Source organism: Hippopotamus amphibius, chromosome 9 (assembly GCF_030028045.1).
Source record: "Hippopotamus amphibius kiboko isolate mHipAmp2 chromosome 9, mHipAmp2.hap2, whole genome shotgun sequence".
Taxonomy (NCBI): Eukaryota; Metazoa; Chordata; class Mammalia; order Artiodactyla; family Hippopotamidae; genus Hippopotamus; species Hippopotamus amphibius.
In genome coordinates, this window is record NC_080194.1 from 61,117,467 (window position 1) to 61,136,863 (window position 19,397).

At 37.0% G+C, this 19,397-nt stretch overlaps 1 protein-coding gene across 2 annotated transcripts in view; it reads right to left on the reverse strand.

Annotated features, from left to right (window-relative positions):
• Positions 1 to 10,257: 10,257 nt before the first annotated feature.
• The window catches only part of NAALAD2 (N-acetylated alpha-linked acidic dipeptidase 2), a 50,345-nt gene continuing 41,205 nt past the window's right edge, over positions 10,258 to 19,397 (reverse strand). For both annotated transcript variants that reach the window (XM_057749297.1, XM_057749296.1), the window contains 3 exons: positions 19,100 to 19,181; positions 17,880 to 17,972; positions 10,258 to 11,321 (listed from right to left, as the gene is read on the reverse strand). In XM_057749297.1, the coding sequence (XP_057605280.1) occupies positions 11,132 to 11,321; positions 17,880 to 17,972; positions 19,100 to 19,181 (365 nt within the window). In that variant the 3' untranslated portion in view covers positions 10,258 to 11,131. The remainder of the gene's footprint in view (positions 11,322 to 17,879; positions 17,973 to 19,099; positions 19,182 to 19,397) is intronic.

Here is a 19,397-nt window from a genome sequence, read left to right on the forward strand (position 1 = left end):
ACCCATCCTTTTCAAACTCTTCCAAAACATTGCAGAGGAAGGAACACCCCCAAACTCATTTTATGAAGCCACTATCACCCTGATACCAAAACCAGGCAAAGATACTACAAAAAAAGAAAACTGCAGACCAATATCACTGATGAATTTAGAAGCAAAAATCCTCAACAAAATACTAGCCAACAGAATCCAACAACACATTAAAAGGATCATCCACCATGATCAAGTGGGCTTTATCCCTGGAATGCAAGGATTCTTCAATATACGCAAATCAATCAATGTGATACACCACATTAACAAATTGAAGGATAAAAACCACATGATCATCTCAATAGATGCAGAAAAAGCTTTTGACAAAATTCAACAACCATTTATGATAAAAACTCTCCAGAAGGTGGGCATAGAGGGAACCTACCTCAACATAATAAAGGCCATATGTGACAAGCCCACAGCAAACATCATTCTCAATGGTGAAAAACTGGAAGCATTCCCTCTAAGATCAGGAACAAGACAAGGATGTCCACTCTCACCACTACTATTCAGCATAGTTTTGGAAGTCCTTGCCACATCAATCAGAGAAGAAAAAGAAATAAAAGGAATCCAAATAGGAAAAGAAGAAGTAAAACTGTCAATGTTTGCAGATGACATGATACTATACCTAGAAAATCCTAAAGATGCCACCAGAAAACTACTTGAGCTAATCAATGAATTTGGTAAAGTTGCAGGATACAAAATTAACACACAGAAATCTCTTGCATTTCTATACACCAACAATGAAAGATCAGAAAGAGAAATTAAGGAAACAATCCCATTCACCATTGCAACAAAAAGAATAAAATACCTAGGAATAAACCTAACCAAGGAGGTAAAAGACCTCTACTCAGAAAACTATAAGACACTAATGAAAGAAATCAGAGACGACACAAACAGATGGAGGGACATACCATGTTCTTGGATTGGAAGAATCAACATTGTGCAAACGACTATACTACTGAAAGCAATTTACAGATTTAATGCAATCCCCATCAAATTACCAATGGCATTTTTCACAGAACTAGAACAAGAAATTTTACGTTTTGTATGGAAACGCAAAAGACCCCGAATAGCCAAAGCAATCTTGAGAAGGAAAGATGGAGTTTGGGGAATCAGGCTTCCTGACTTCAGGCTATACTATAAGGCTACAGTGATGAAGACAGTATGGTACTGGCACAAAAACAGAAATATAGATCAATGGAACAGGATAGAAAGCCCAGAGATAAACTGTGGTCAACTAATCTATGACAAAGGAGGCAAGGATATACAGTGCAGAAAAGGCAGCCTCTTCAATAAGTGGTGCTGGGAAAACTGGACAGCTACATGTAAAAGAATGAAATTAGAACACTTCCTAACACCATACACAAAACTAAACTCAAAATGGATAAAAGACCTAAATATAAGGCCAGACACTATAAAACTCCTGGAGGAAAACATAGGAAGAACACTCTGATGTAAATAACAGCAAGATCTTTTTTAATCCACCCTCTAGAATAATGGAAATAAAAACAAAAATAAATAAGTGGGACCTAATGAAACTTCAAAGCTTCTGCACAGCAAAGGAAACTATGAGCAAGATGAAAAGACAACCCTCAGAATGGGAAAAAAATATTTGCAAATGAATCAACAGACAAAGGATTAATCTCCAAAATATATAAACAATTCATCCAGCTCAATATCAAAAAAATAAACAACCCAATAAAAAAAATGGGCAGAAGACCTAAATAGGTATTTCTCCAAAGAAGACATACAGATGGCCAAGAAGCACATGAAAAGCTGCCCAACATCACTAATTCTTAGAGAAATGCAAATCAAAACTACAATGAGGTATCACCTCACACCAGTTAGAATGGGCATCATCAGAAAATCTACAAACAGTAAATGCTGGAGAGGGTGTGGAGAAAAAGGAACACTCTTGCATTGCTGGTGGGAATGTAAATTGATACAGCCACTATGGAGAACAGTATGGAGGTTCCTTGCAAAACTAAAAATAGAACTACCATATGATCCAGCAATCCCACTACTGGGCATATACCCAGAGAACAGCATAATTCAAAAAGACACATGCACTCCAATGTTCATTGCAGCACTACTTACAATAGGCAGGACATGGAAGCAACCTAAATGTCCATCAACAGATGAATGGATAAAGAAGATGTCGTACATACATACAATGGAATATTACTCAGCTGTAAAAAGCAAGGAAACTGGGACATTTTTAGAGACATGGATGGACCTAGAGACTGTCATCCAGAGTGAAGTGAGTCAGAAAGAGAAAAACAAATATTGTATATTAACACATATATGCGGACTATAGAAAAATGGTACAAACCAACCGGTTTGCAAGGCAGAAATAGAGACACAGATGTAGAGAACAAACAGATGGACACCAAGTGGGGAAAGCAGGGAAGGTTGGGGGGTGGGGAACGAATTGGGAGACTGGGATACCAAATTGTACACTCTAAATATATGCAGTTTATTGTAAAAAATAAAAAGTTAAAAAAATTAAAAAAAATAAATAAAAACAAAACAAAACAAAACTGCAGTATAGGGACTTCCTAGGTGGTGCATTGGTTAAGAATCCACCTGACAATGCGGGGGACATGGGTTTGATCCCTGCCCCAGGAGGATACCACATGCCGCAGAGCAACTAAGCCCATGAGCCACAACTGTTGAGCCCATGTGCCACAACTACTGAGACCCATGCCCCTGGAGCCTGTGCTCCACAATAAGAGAGGCTACCACAATGAGGAGTGCGCACACCACAATGAAGAGTAGTCCCTGCTCACTGCAACTAGAGAAAGCCCATGTGCAGCAACAAGGACCCAACATAGCCAATAAAATAAATAAATAAATTTATTTAAAAAAAACAACTGCAGTGTAGTTCATGTACATTATATAAGTTTCAGTTGTACAACATATTGATTCACAATTTTTAAAGGTTATATTCCATTTATAGTTATAAAATATTGGCTATAGTCCCTGTGTTGTACAATATATCATTGTAGGTTATATGTTTTATACAGAATAGTTTTTAGTTCTTAATCTCCTACTCCTGTTTTGCCCCTTCCCTCTTTCCTCTCACTGGTAACCACTAGTTTGTTCTCTATATCTGTGTCTGTTTCTTTTTAGTTATGTTCACTAGTGCATTTTATTTCTGTTTGTTGGGGTGGGGTGTCTAACATGTGGATATACATACATACATACATACATACACACACACACACACACACCCCATCTTCATCCATTAATCTGTTGATGGACACTTAGGTTGCTTCCATATCTTGGCAATGGTAAATAATGCTGCTATGAATATTGAGGTGCATGTATTTTTTCAAATGATCGTTTTCTCTGGATATATGCTGAAGATTTGGATTGCTGTATCATATTATAGTTCTATTTTTACTTTTTTAAGGAAGCCCTCCCCCCATACTGTTCTCCATAATGGTTATACGAATTTCCATTCCCACCCACAGTGTAGGAGGATTCCGTTTCCTCCACATCGTCATGAACATTTGTTATTTGTTTTCTTTTGGGTGATAGCAATTCTGACAGGTCTGAGGTGATATCTTACTGTGGTTTTAATTTGCATTTCTCTGGTGATTAATGAGGTTGAGTATCTTTTCCTGTGCCCGTTGACCATCTGTATATCTTTGAAAAAATATCTATTCAGGTCTTCTGCCCATTGTTTAGTCAGGTTGTTTTTTTGATGTTGAGTTGTATGAGTTTATATATTTTGGATCATATCATTTGCAAGTATTTTCTCTTATTCACTAGGTTGTCTTTTCATTTTGTTGATGGCTTCCTTTACTGTGTGAAAGCTTTTAGGTTTAATTAGGTCCTATCTGTTTATTTTTCCCTTTATTTCCTTTGCTTTAGGAGACAGATCCAAAATAATATTGCTGTGATTTATGTCAGAGAAGGTTCTGCCTATGTTTTCCTCTAGTTTTATGTTTCCTGTCTTATATTTAGGCTTTTAACCCATTTTGAGTTTATTTTTGTATATGGTGTTAGATCATATTCTATTTTCATTCTTTTACATGTAGCTGTCCAGTTTTCCCAGCACTGCTTTTGAAGAGACCATCTTTTCTCCATTGTATATTCTTGCCTCCTTTGTCATATACCTAAGTACGTGGGTTTATTTCTGGGCTTTCTATCCTGTTCCATTGATGTATGTGTCTGTTTTTATGCCAGTACCATACTATTTTGATTACTGTAGCTTTGTAGTATAGTCTGAATTCAGGGAGTGTGATTCCTCCAGCTCTGTTCTTCTTTCTCCAGATTGTTTTGGCTATTCAGGATCTTTTGTGTGTCCATACAAACTTTAAAATTACCTGTTCTAGTTCTGTGAAAAATGCCCATAGTATTTTGATACAGATTGCATTGAATCTGTCGATTGCCTTCAGTAATATTGTCATTTAACAATATTGATTCTTCCAATCCACAAACATGGTTTATCTTCCCATCTGTTTGTGTCATCTTCAATTTTTTTCATCAGTGTCTTACAGTTTTTGAAGTATAAGTCTTTTGCTTTCTTAAGTAGATTTATTTATAGGTACTTCTTTGTAATGTGATAGTAAATGGGATTGTTTCCTTAATTTCTTTTTCTGATCTTTCATTGTTAGTGTATAGAAATGCAACAGATTTCTGTATATTAATTTTATATCCTACAATTTTACCAAATTCATTGATGAGCTCTAGTTTTCTAGTAGCATCTCTAGGATTTTCTGTGCATAGTATCACGTCATCTGCAAACAGTGACAGTTTTACTACTACTTCTCCAATTTGGATTCCTTTTATTTTTTTTCTCTTTTATTTCTTTTTCTTTGCTGTGGGGAGGATTTTCAAAACTGTTGAGTAAAAGTGGTGAGAGTGGGCATTCTTGTCTTATTTCTGATCTTAGAGGAAATGCTTTCAGATTTTCACTATTAAGTATGTTACCTGTGGGCTTTTCATATATGGCCTTTATTATGGTGAGGTTTGTTCCCTCTATGTCCATTTCTACAGAGATTTTATCTTAAATGAATGTTTGATTTTGGAAACCTTTTGCTGCATCTGTTGAGATGGTTTTTACCTGTAAATTTGTTAATATGGTGTATCACATTGATTGATTTGCAGATATTGAAAAATGCTTGCACCCCTGGGATAAATCCCCCTTGATCATGGTGTATGACCCTTTTAATGTATTGTTATTTGGTTTGATAACATACTGTTGAGGATTTTTGCATCTATGTTTATCAGTGATTTTGGCCTGTTATTTTTTTTTTTTTTTTTTTGTGGTGTCTTTGGTTTTGGTGTCAGGACGATGCTGGCCTTGTAGAATGAGTTCACAAATGTTCCTCTTCAGTTTTTCAGTACAGTTTGAGAACAACAGGTGCTAACTTTTTTCTAAATGTTTGGTAGCATTCACCTGTGAAGCCTTCTGGTTTCAACTTTTGTTTTTTGATAGATTTTTCTTATTACTGTTTCACTTTCATTACTGTAATTGATCTGTTCATATTTCTGTTTCTTCCTGGTTCAGTCATGGGAGATCATACATTTCTAGGAATTTTTATTTTCCATTTCTTCTAGATTGTCCATTTTATGGGCATATAGTTGTTCATTGTAGTCTCTTACAATCCTTTGTATTTCCTTGGTGACTGTTGTAACTTTTTCTTTTTCATGTCTGATTTTATTGATTTTGCCCTCTCTTTTCTGATGAATCTGGATAAAGTTTTATCAGTTTGTTTGTTTGTTTTTTATTTATTTATTTATTTTATTGGCTGTGTTGGGTCTTTTTTTTGTGTGTGTGTGCTCTCTGCAGGCTTTCTTTAGTTGCAGTGAGTGGGGGCTACTCTTCATTGTGGTGTGCGGGCTCCTCATTGCCGTGGCTTCTCTTGTTGTGGAACATGGGCTCTAGGCACGTGGGCTTCAGTAGTTGCAGCACATGGGCTCAACAGTTGTGGCACACAGGCTCTAGAGCACAGGCTCAGTAGTTGTGGTGCACAGGCTTCGTGCTCTGTGGCATGTGGGATCTTCTGGCCCTGGGATCGAACCTGTGTCCCCTGCATTGGCAGGCAGATTCTCAACCACTACGCCACCTAGGAAGCCCCAAGGTTTATCAGTTTTGCTTGTCTTTTCAAAGAATGAGCTCTTAGTTTCATTGATCTTTTCTATTGATTTTCTAGTCTCTATTTTATTTACTTCTCTTCTGATATTTATGATTTCTTTCCTTCTACTAACTTTGGGTTTTTCTTTTCTTTTTCTAGCTCCTTTAGGTGTAAAGTTAGATTTTTTATTTATAGTACACTTTTATTCCTATAGCTTTGTAATATAGTTTGAAATCAGGAGGTGTGATACCTCCAGCTTGGTTCTTTTTCATCAGAATTGCTTTTGCTATGTGGTCTTTTGTGGTTCCATATAGTTGTCAGTATTGTTTTCTACTTCTGTGAAGAACACCATTGGTGTTTTGATAGAAATTGTGTTGAATTTTTAGATGGCTTTGGGTAGTATGGACATTTTGATGATATTAGTTCTTCTGCTCCATAAACACAGGGTGTCTTTCCATTTGTTTGTTTCACTTTGTTTCTTTCAGCAGTTTCCTACAGTTTTCATTGTACAAATCTTTAACTTCCTTGGTTACAATTAACCCTAATTATTTTATTGTCTTTGATGCTATTGGGATTGGGATTGTTTTCTTTATTTCTTTTAAATTTATCTTTCTTTTGGTTGAGTCTTTGGGATTTCCTATATATAAAATCATATTATCTGCAAATATCAACACTTACTTCATCATTCTTGATTTGGATGCCTTTTATTTCTTTGTCTTGCCCAACTGATCTGTATTGAGCAATTTAGTACTGCAGTACTATATTGAATAAGAACGGTGAAAATGGAATCCTTGTCTTTCTTTGTTCCTGATCTTAGAGGAATAGCTTTCAATTGAGTATCATGTAAACTGTGGCCTTTATTATGTTATGGTATGTTCTTCTATACCCAGTCTGCCTAGGATTTTTTAATCATTAAAGGATGTTGTATTTTATCAAATGCTTTTCTGCATCTACTGACATGATCGTGTAATTTTTATCTTTTATTAATGTGATATATTACATTGATTGATTTACATGTTGAACCATCTTTGCATCAAAGGGATAAATTCCATTTGGTCATGATGTATAACCCTTTTTGTGTGTTCTTGCATTCAATTTGCTAAGATTTTGTTGAAATTTTTTGTAGCTACATTCATCAGGGATATTGCTCTATTCTTTTCTTAAAGTGTCCTTATTTGGCTTTAGAATCAGGATAATGCTGAGCTCATAAAATGAGTTTGGAAGTATTCCCTCCTCCTCAGTTTTTTGGGAGAGTTTGAGAAGGACTGGTATTAATTCTCTTTTGAATGTTTGGTAGAATTCACCAATGAAGCCATCTGATCCTGGGGTTTTCTGTGTTGAGAGGTTTTTGATTACTGATTCAATCTCTTTGCTCATTATTGGTTTTTTCCTATCTTCTGTTTTGTCCTGATTCAGTTTTGGTGGTTTGTGTTTATAGAAGTTTATCCATTTCTTCTGAGTTATCTTGTTGGCATATAATTGTTCATAGTAATCTCATGGTCTCAGTGTCTTCTTTTTCACTTCTAATTTTGAGTCTTTTTTTCTTACTCTGGTTAAAGGTTTGTCAATTTTATCTTTTGAAGAGCCAGCTTTAATTTTTGTTAATTCTGTTTACCCCCTCCCTATCTCTATGTCATGTATTTCCCACTTTTATTTCCTTCCTCCTGCTAACTTTGTTTCTTTTCCTAGTTCCTTGAGGTGTAAAGTTAGGTTTTTCTTTGAGATCATTCTAAATTTCTTAATATATGAATTTATTGCTATTAACTTTCAGAACTGCTTTTCCTTCATCCCATGATTTGATAGGTTGTTTCTATTTTCATTTGTTTTGAGATAATTTTTTATTTCCTTTTTTCCCCCTGACTCATTGTTTAGGAGTGTCTTGTTTACTTTTCACATATTTGTAGATTTTCCAGCTTTCCTCTTACTGTTGATTTCTAGTTTCATACCATTGTTATCTGAAAAGATGGTCAGTATGATTTCAGTAATCTTATTTGTTGAGATGTATTTTCATTTTCATTTGTTTTCATATCATATGATCTATCCTAGATAATGTTCTGTGTGTACTTGAGATGTATATATATTCTTCTGCTTTTAGATATGTCTGTTAAGGTCATTTGCTATATGGTATGGTTAAATTCCAACATTTCTTACTGATTTTATGTGTGGATGATCAGTGGTCATTGCTGTCAGTGGGATATTGAAATCCTCTACTATTATTGAATTATTCTCTCTCTCTCCCTTTCAATCTGTTAGAATTTGCTTAATATATTTCACTGTGCCAATGTTGGGTGTATATATATATTTATGATTGTTGTATCTTCTGGATATATTGACCCTTTTATCATTATATAATGACCTTTTGTCTCTTGTTATCATTTTTGGCATTAAGTCTATTTTGTCTGGCTATACCTGCTTTCTTTTGATTTCTAGTTGCGTGGAATATCCCCCTCCACTCAAATCTTCACCCTGAGCTTATGTGTATCTTTACAGTTGAAATTATATAGTTTGGTCTTTTTAATCCAGCCAGATTGTCAAGGAACCTTAACAATCTTTACTCTTGAAGAAACTGATGCCCAAAATTACATAGTGATTTATTCAGTTGGGAGAGTAGAAAAGTGTAATTCATGGGTCATTGATTCTGTGCCTTTGATTAGTGAATTGAACTTATTTCTATTTAGAGTGATTATTGATATGTAAGGACTTATTACTGCCATCCTTATCATTTGTCTTCTGGTTGTTTTGTATCTCCTTTCTTTGCTTTTTCCTCTGTTTCTGTCTGCCTCTGTAAAGTGGTGATTTTCCATGGTGATTTGCTCAGTCTCCTTTTTTTTTTTTTTTTTTTCATGTTTCAGGACTACTCTAGCTTTTTGCTATGTGGTTACCAGCTGTAAATATCTCATAGATAAAATAATCCTATGGGAAAAAGACTTAAAAAAAATAGTTCAAAGACACGTTGTGTGTTGAACATGTGTTAGTACATATTCTCTAATAACCTGAGTTTATTACAGTGCATGCCACATAATCATTGTTCCATTCAAATGATCAATTGTTGATTAAAGACAAAAAGAAAACTTACCGATTAAAATAAACAATAAGTTGCAAAGGTTACTATTTTTCTCTAAATTCATATTTCTGACCACATGTGCTGTTTTAGCAATACATGCCTTTCTTCTGGAAAGCTGCCAGTAGGAAAAACATAAAAGACATTTATAAATTTTTGTTTTGCCCCCTTTAGAAATGATATAATAGAGTTGGATGGAACCTTAACAATCCTTACTCTTGAAGAAACTGGTGCCCAAAATTATAGTGATTTACTCAGTTGGGACAGTAGAAAAGTGTGATTCATGGGTCATAACCCAATATTGTCTCTACAAGACAATGCTGTAAGTCAAAAGTTAAAATACAGTTACTCCTCTATCCTAAAGTATTATGCTAAGATAATATAGCATGGTAGAAAATTAAATCCATAGATTTCCTAAAACAAACTATTTTCACAAGTCTATTTAATATGCTTTATAAATTTATTTATACTTCATGAGTAATATCTTTTATTGTCCTTTAAAGCTTCTTATTGTAGTTGGTGTGCCTGCCTATGAGGGCTCATTTAATTTTGATTCTCAACTTTTTTTGGCAAAGTAATTGAACAACCAAGCTTTTTGAAACTTTCATCTTAGATTACCCACAATTCTGAATCATTAGGCTCTGCATGAAAGTTTGGACATGCTGATATACTTGTGTTCGATAGGAGTTAGAGTATGAAGATTTGTGGCAACTACAGTGGACCTGTGAGCAACACAGGTTTCAACTGCGTAGGTCTATTTATCTGCAGATTTTTTTCACTAAATTCATACTACAGCACTGTGTGATCCATGGTTGGTTAAATCCATGCATGCAGAAGCAAGGATATAGAGGGGCCAACTGTCAAGTTACACATGGATTTTCAACTGCACAGAGGGTCAGAGCCCCTAACCCCCATTCTGTTCAAGAGTCAACTGTTTTCATCACCTATCAGACATATATTATTCAGTAGAGTTGAAGTTATTAAAAGTATAGCTATTATTCACTTTTCCTTATTCATTATTTATACTCCATAGTGATTTCACAAGAGAACGTGTGCTATTCCAGTTTCCTTGCCAGACTTTATTTTCTTCATAATCAAATTTATTAAGGTATCATTGTTACACATTTTAAGTTTACTATTTGTTGAGGTTTGACAAATGTATATACCTGTGTAACCATCACCCAGATCATGATACAGAAGACTCCCATCATCCCAGAAACTTTACTCTTTGTAGCAGATCTCCTCCCTGCCCCTTACTTGACCCAGGCAATCACTGATCTAATTTCTTAATACCATAGATTAGTTTTGCTTCTTCATATAATCTCATACTAGGCATTCTTTTGTGTCTGGCTTCTTTCCCTCAACAATGTCTGCCAATAAGATTGTGTATATTGGCAATTATTTCATTTTTATTGCTGAGTAGTATTCCATTGTGGATATACCACAATTTATCCATTAATCTACTCATGAGTATTTGCATTATTTGCACATTAAGCTGCGATGAACATGCAAGAGTCTTTTGGTGATGTGTTTTTGTTTTTCCTTGGTAAATACCTAAAAGTAGAATTTTGGAGCTATAATATAAGTATATTTTTAACTTTATAAGAAAGTGCCAGATTGTTTTGCAAAGTGGTTGTACTGTTTACTTTCCAGTCAGCAGTGTCTGAAGAGTTCAAGTTCCTTGACATATTTTATTTTAGGGAATTTTCACTTTATCTCTTTCTTCATATGACTGGAGGTTTTTTGGTTTTACTGGATTAGCACTTTCATGATGAAGTTATGAATTTTCAAAGAGCCAAAAATCTCTTCGCAGACGAATAAGGTGGAAGTCTAAAGTCAAAACATGACATAAAAAGCAAGATTTTAGCACACTCTGGCCTCGTGTGTTATCAGAAAGAAAGATGGATTTTATCCTCAGACTTTTAATGGCAGCCAGTTGACTGAGACCTTACTATAAAAATTCTTTCAGAGTCCCTGCTGCTGCTTGAATTGTAAAGGCTGCAATAGAAATGTGTTTCTTTACTTCTTTCCAGGCTGAACGAGGATCTGCTCTATTTTCAATATCAAACATAGCATCAAAGATGCCAGGAAATGATTCGCCAGCATATTTGTTGTGGCTACTTGGAGCGAAGATGATGTGCCTAGTAGAAGAGAAAAAAAAAGAGGACAGGTTGAACTTAAGAGTATACATGCGTTACACTTTATATGCGTTTTCTTCATCATTCTCTTTTGTTAGACTGTATCTTGTACGTATTTTGTGTCTCCTGCCATTTACTTTTGTTAACTCCAAAATAAAAACATGCATTATTGGTTTTTGATATCTAGGTAATGGTATAATTTTAAGCAAAGAAAGGAGTTGATAAGACGCACCACATGAATCTTTATGTTGCCAACCCATGCAGTTGGAAGGAAGTAGATTCTTTCTTGTAAGTTATGGGCATTAGTAATGTCTAACTGCCTAGACACCCACAAACCGACATCCATAAAGCATGTATAATTTACAGATATGTTTAATAAGAGATTAAAAAGATAATTACCTTTGTATTGCCTTTTTTAGAGATTCAACAAGAATGACAGTTGTTCCTAATACTCTTCAGACATTAATAAGCAATAAGCTTGTATTCCAAAAGTATCATAAATGGTAAGGATAATGAAGCCCATTCCACAAAGGTAAAATGACTATATGTGGGTTGCCCACAAAGACACACCTAATTTCTGAACGAGAAGGAAAAGTGTGCAGTTGATTTCCTGCGTCATCTCATAAGTAGCTCAAGAGATCAAGCTACTTCTCTCCCCAGTGTGTGGAATTCTACCTTCCAGAAATGTACATATTTTATTAAACACTCTTATCAGGAATTAGGCCCAACAGTCAAATCCTAGAGCTGCTTCAAGATGTAAAGCTACTGTATGACACAATATGGAACTCTATGTAAATCAACAGTAATGATCGAAGAGAAATTTATAATGTAATTATTTAGATTTCCCAAAGTACATCAGAATTTATAATGCTCTTGACTTTTACATTTTAGTATGGCCTCAGATGGATCTTTCTTATTGAAACAAGTATATGTGCTAAACTATTTATAAACATTAATATTCTGACCTAGATATAAGCTGAGATACTAGAGATACAGGTCATACGAATTCCTTAGTATTCATGCCATCTTCTGGAGAATTGTAAAGGGAGACTACAGTACGGTATTATTGATAGAGGAATCAAACCTGATGAAACTGTAAATGGGGTGTTTTCTTAATTTCTTTCTGATCATCATTAGTGTGTAGAAACACCATAGGTTCCAGTATATTGGTTTTACGTCCTACAACTTTACTGAATTCATTTATTCTAGTAGTTTTTTTGTGGAATCATTAGAATTTTCTACATATAGTACCATGTCATCTGCAGCAGTGACAGTCTTACTTCTTCCTGGTATGGATGTCTTTGATTTATTTTTCCTAATTGCTGTGGCTAGGACTTCCAATACTGTGTTGAATAAAAATGGTGAGAGTGGGCATACTTGTCTTGTTCCTGATCTTAAAGGAAATATTTTGGGTTCTTCACCACTGAGCATGATGGCAGCTGTGGGTCTGCCATATGTGGCTTATATGATGTTGAGATACATTGCCTCTGTATCCAGTTTGTTGAGACTTTTTAATTCATTGCACAGCATGCCAGATCTTAGTTCCCCCATGAGAGATAGAACCCATGCCCCCTGCAGTTGGAGCGTGGAGTCTTAACCACTGGACCACCAGGGAAGTCATGTTGAGACTTTTTTATTGTAAGTGGATGCTGAATTTTGCCAAATGTTTTTTCTCTGTTGGGATGATTATATGGTTTTTATCCACTTTTGGTTGGGCATTTTTTTCTTTCAGCACTTGGATACATCATGCCACTCCCTTCTGGCCTGAAAAATTTCTGCTGAAATAGCTGCTAATGGTCTCAAGAGGGTTCTCTTGTTCATAAGTTGTTTTTCTCATGCTGCTTTTAAGATTCTCTCCTTGTTTCTACCTTTTTTTGACATTTAATTATAGTTTGTCTTGGATGGGTATCTTTTGGTTCATCTTATTTGGAACTGTCTGAGCCTCCTGGATCTGGGTGTCTGTTTCCTTCCCCAGGTTGGGGAAGTTTTCAGCCCACTTCTCTCCTTTCTTCTGGGACCTCTATAACACAAATGTTGTTTCACTTGATGTTGTCTCAGAGGTTCCTTAAGCTGTTGTCACTTTTAAAAAGCCCTTTTACTTTTAGTTGCTCTGTTTGTATGACTTCCACTACCTGTGTTCCAGGTCACCGATTCTTCTGCTTCATCTAGTTTGCTAGTGAACCCCTTTAGTGTATTTTTTCAGTTCAGTTATTGCATATTTTTTCAGTTAGTCTAGTGTATTTTTTCAATTCAGTTATTCCTTGTTTAACGCCATGACTTCTATTTGGTACTTTATTATATTTTCTACCAGTTTCCTTAAGTTCTCACTGTGTTCATCCATTCTTCTCCTACATTCAGTAGCATCTGTATAACTATTATTTGAACTCTTTATCAGGTAGAATACTTATCTTTCTTTAAATGATTTCTTCTCCTGAGGTTTTATCTTATTCTTTGTTTGGAACATACTCCTGTGTTTCCTCATTTTGCTTGACTCTCTAGAAGAGGTGTCTGTTTCATCGAATGCATAGAAACCAACAGTTGATAGAATAGCCTCGTGTAGATAAATCTTACTGTTCAACCTTTCCCTAGCTCTTGGTTGTCTCTCACACCTCTGTGATTCTTCAGGCCACCTATTTTTAATAGCTCCCAATAGTCAAGTGTGTGCCAAGACCTGTCAGTGTACCAAAGGGGAATATCTCAGTCAGTACTTAGATTCAGGATGACTGGAAGCCAGGCCCTCAGGCATCAGCTTTTAAAGATACAAATATATATACCATCCTGTGGGACACAAGGGTAAGCCTGGAGGCCACTAGATCCAGGTCATATGAAAGTGTCCCCTAGATGACAGTCAAAACTCGGGGCTCCAGACAGGTGGATAATCTCCTTTCTGGTACGTACTGGCAGCTGTGGAAACGCAGAGGGAGAGCAGAAACATGGCATTCCCCAGCCTATGTTCCCTGAGAGGAGCGCCACAGGCCCCTGGATGTGTGCTAAGCCTGAAACCTGTCTGTAAGGCTGAAGCTCTAGGATAAACAAATAGGCCTCTTATAGAAAGATGAGCATGTGTTTCAGTCTGCTGTCTGTGCAGTGACCTGGAGTTGGCAGCCTCCCAAGCACTGACTCTCAGATTGTTGTAACCCTGTGGGACCCGGGAAAGCAATCTTGTCTGGCCACCAGAGCCAGGGGATGAAGGGGTACCCCCTGGGCAGCAGCCACAAAAGCTGAGTCATCAGACATGTGTAAGAGCTCCCTGAGAGGTGGTGGTTCTCTGGAGCATGGCAGAGGCAAAGCAGAGACAGCACCTGCCCTCCTAGGTCTCTGGTCCAGTTTACAGTCAGCCCTTAAATGTGTTTACTGAGGATCCTGCCTCTTGGCCTGTAGCTGTGATTATAAGCTTATACGCCTTTTTCCCTGGAAGACAGCCCTTGGGTCTTTGCCTGTGCCTGATGGTGGTTGCTGTTTAAGATCTATTCCTATGACATGTGTAAAGCATAATCCCCTCTGGTCACCAGAGCCAGGCAATGTAGGGGTGTCCCCAACAGCAGCTTCAAAAATCAAGGTGCCAGAAAAGGGTATAAGCTCCTTCTGAGAGATACGGTCAAGCTGGAGTGAGGCAGAGGGAGAGTGCAAAGACTGCTTCCACCAGCCTCCATTCCCTGAGAGCAACTCTGTAGGCTTCTACAAGTGTGCCGGAACAAAAGCCTGCTCCTCAGGCCAAAGCTCCTGGACAAGCACATGAGCCTCTTCCTCAGAAAGACTGGGGGTATGTTTCAGTCTGCTCTCTGTGCAGAACCTTGGGGGTGGTAGTCTGCCAAGAACTGCCTCTCCAATTGCTACAGCCCCATGGGATCCAGGAATGCAAGCCCTCCCACCACCCCACCCCAAGCCAAGCAATCAAAGAGTGTCTCCTGATGACAGCTGCAAAAACCAGGACACCAGATGCAAAAGCCAGAGTACCAGAGGCAGATAAAAGCTCCCCTCTGGAGATACTGGTGCTCAGGAGATTAGCAGAAGGAATGCATGAAGATCATCACCTTTGGGGAAGAGGAGGGAATAAAGATGGTGCCCACCAGCTTTAGCAAGGCAGAGGAAGAGTGGAAATTGGCACCTACCAGCTTCCATCTCAGAGAGTATCCCAACAGGCCCCTGTCCCTCTAGCCAGTGCTTTAAGATCAACAAATAAATCTCTTTCACATAAAATCTGGGTGCTTTTCAAGGGCTGCTTCTGTGCTGGGCCCTGTGGCAGGTGAGTTCCAACGGGTCCTTTCAGCCTGAGCCGTTTCTCAGTTCCGTACATCCCTTTTGTCTTATGGATACAGCTTCTTTGCTGGTTCTCAAAGCCAGATATTTGGGAGGCTTACCTCTCAGGTGCAGGTCCTAAAAGCGGAGGTGGCTGATTTGGGTACAGAAGCTCCTCAGAAGCTCTGAGTCTGTGATCTCCCTCCTGACTGTGGGTTGCCGCACCAGGAGTGGGGTTGGGGTGAGATTGGGCAGCAGCCTCCCCTGCCCACATCCACATGGGCTTCTTCTCCTTTCCTGATGTGAAGGAGTTGCTCAGCTAATTTTCAGGTCTTTTTCAGAAGAAACTGTCCCATCTGTAGCTATGGATTTGGTGTGTCTGGGAGAGGTGAGTTCAGTATTTTCCTATGTTGCCATCTTGAACCGCTTCTCCCTGGCTTTAGAATATAGTCTTCATGTTCAATTAACAGTTCCATATATATTTTTAAAATATAGTGCATCTATTTGCATGAGAGTTTGTCAATTACTTAATCAAATTTAAAATGTGTTTACCCTTTGACCCTGAAATCCCAGGTACTGATTATAGATACATTAAGACGAATGTTCAAGTAGGACTCAGGGACACCTTATAGCAGAATTATTCATAATAGTAAATAATTGGGGGAAAAAACAAATCTAATTAAAAACTCAATAAGGCCTAAAAAATTACACATGCTAGCCATAAAATGGAACACTGTGCAGCAAATGAGACGAGCTAAAATTACACACTGACATAGAATGATCTCTAAGATAAACTGTCACCCAAAAAAGGCAGTTGCAAAATGATACATGGTCCCATTTATGTAAATAAAAATGAATAAATAAGAAATAACTATACATATATACATGACTGCATTCAAAATTTAACACCAAACCCTTATCACTGATTTCCTCTGAAGGAAATAACAGAAATGTTTGGGTGTTAGCACTGCCCCCTTTTATTCTATATTAATTCTACAGAGCTTGAATTTTAAAAAGAGATGTTTTGCTTATAAATCATGTAAATTAATATATAAAAAGATGGACTAATGATAGGCAAGAGAGGATTAACGCAGATCGGCTTTCAAACTTTCATTTATGTAAATACTTAACTGATGGCTATTTCATTTGTATCAATAATCAAACATTTATCTTCACATTATATAAGATTTTATAAAAATAGCAACCATTTACTGAGTGTATACCTCTCTGAGCTAACTCTTCTACATGCCTTAAAATCTACAAACCTATGGGGTAAAAGCACTGTAACCTCCATCTACACCTGAGGAACCTGAGTCTTAGAGAAGTAATTTGCCCAGGTGACACTTAGTATTTGGCAGAGATGGGCTATGTCTGGGCTTGTAGTCAGTTAAATGTTAATACTGGGCTTGTAGTCAGTTAAATGTTAATACTAATTACTAATATTTATAAGAAAGGTAACATAGGACTATCTTTTGTATATGTCATTTGATGATCAACAGTCTTGTAAAACAGCAATTGTCATCATCCTAAATCAGATGAGCAAACCCTAGATATGACTTGCTCTAAATCACCCATGTGCAGGTGAACTAGAACACAGATTTTCTGACTCTAAATGCTAGGACCTTTCTAATTTTTACCAAGGAACCATAGCTTAAAAGGTACCCTGAAAAACTGGAGGCTATCCAAAAGCAGTCAAGATACTGAAAGGAAACCTGAGATAGAGATAGAAAAAAAGGATAGTTTCTTTAGGGGAAACTAAGGCATCCATCTTCAGAAACCTGCAGTGTTATACAGAAATAGATCTAGACTTATTCTATTTGACTTTGGAGAGCAGAACAGAGCCAGAGGGAGAAAATTACAGGGAAATATATGAAGAAAACTTTCTATTAAGTAGACCTTTCCTAAAACGGAATGAACTTCCTCATGTTGTGGTAGTAAGCTTCCCATCACTGGAAGATTTAAACAGTGGCTAGATAACTACTTTTGTGAGATCCTACAGAAAAGATTCATATAGAAGGTTGAACTATATAAACTCTAAGATCCCCTTTAAGATTCTATGGCTTTTAGATTTTGCTACAAAAGAGATCTTTCTCAACTATCATTTGCCAGTTACATCTACAGCAAAGCAATACACAATATGAAACTAATTTTTCTGATATCACAAATTATACTGTTAGGCATCAGCTCACCCGTATTTCCTTCAGTATACATATCCACTTTCCACTCATCTGATAGCAGGAGTTTGAAGCACACCTTGGGTATGCTGGTTTTAGTCAGTAACATATTTGGTGTCCTTTAGTGGAACAGCTGTTGCCTCCTTACCTATAGAACGGCCTCCCTGGTAAACCAAGGGGATCGATGAAAGCTCTTTCCAGGAACATCAGCTGGTCATTCATGATTCTCACTGCAGTGGGGCTTTGAGAATAAGAAATAGATAATTTAAACACTTACCATGGAACCACATTTTAAAATATTAAATAAGGATAAGGCATGGGGAAATAAACATAAAATCATAGATTTTTTAAGAAAATGCATATAAAACACACCGTAAGGCTCATATGGTAAGCTACATATAACAGCAGGGGCCTCTTTCTAGTATAATAAGCTGAGAGACTGATTGGGAAATGGTTTGTTTTGTTTTTCAAGATCACAGACCAGAAGGAAGTGAAAGACATTTTTAATTCTTTGTAGGAGGAGAGCCAGGCCTCCTGCAAAGGTAAACAAGATGGTCTATCAAGTTGTTCTCAATAAGCCATTCAGTTCCCCTGTGGAAGAATGGAGCAGAGGAAAGGCTGGGCAACACAGAATGAAGGGAAGTTGCAGGAGTCTGCAAGAAGGTAGACAGATGCTCTTTTGGGGTGCTGCATAAGTTCCCTGGGCTGTCCTACAACCCCAGGGAGAGAGAGGCCCCTCACAATGACTGATACAGCTTTCTGACCAGATGGAAGGTGGAAAAGCTTATTCAGATGAATCTGAAAAAAATTAAGAAATGCAACATGGACTGTAAGGTGGAACAACTCATGCGAGTATAACTTTTAAATTATTTTCTTGTCTAAAAGTGGCAAGAGGTTAAATGAAACACAAAAAAAGTATTAATAAGGAAAGAATTTCTACACTGTTCACAGGACTATTGGGACTATAGTAAAATATGCTACAAATGCACTTATGCCCATAGAATTATGAATTACCAGAAATAGTTAGAATTCTTATCATGCAAACTCCTAAAGACATGTCTCCTTGGCCTTTGCCATGGGATGAGTTTGCCGTCTACCATTCAACTGCTATGCTCCTCAAACTTTAATGTGAATACAAACTACCTGGAGAGACTTGTTAAAGTGCAGAATTCTAATAAAGCAGGTCTTGGATGGGGTCTGATACTCTGCCTTTCTAACAAGCTCCCAGGTGATGCTGATGTTGCTGGTTGGCAACCATAATTTGAGTAGCAATGATTCGGAGTTGAATGCTTCAGTGTGTGTACACAGTTCATTCCAGTAACCAGACTGCTTTTCAAAACAGTAGGGAGCTTTACATTTGAAACTTACTTATTCAGATCAACTTGTGAAAGTCTTCTATGAAAATCTGAAGCGGCCTCTGAGAAGTTTTTCACAGCAGAAAATAAGGAATCTTTTTTTAAAAATAGAAGAGTAGTAGGGAAATTAGTAATCACAAGTGCTTCATATTCCAAAGTTCCACTTTCCCACCTTCCCCATTCCAGATTGCTATGACTGAATAGATGTTGAAACCATTTTTCTACTGAGTCTTGCAGATCCATGGAAATTATTAGAAAATATTGTAACAAAGAAATAATGTATAAAATTTAAAATGGCAAAATTGGTTCTT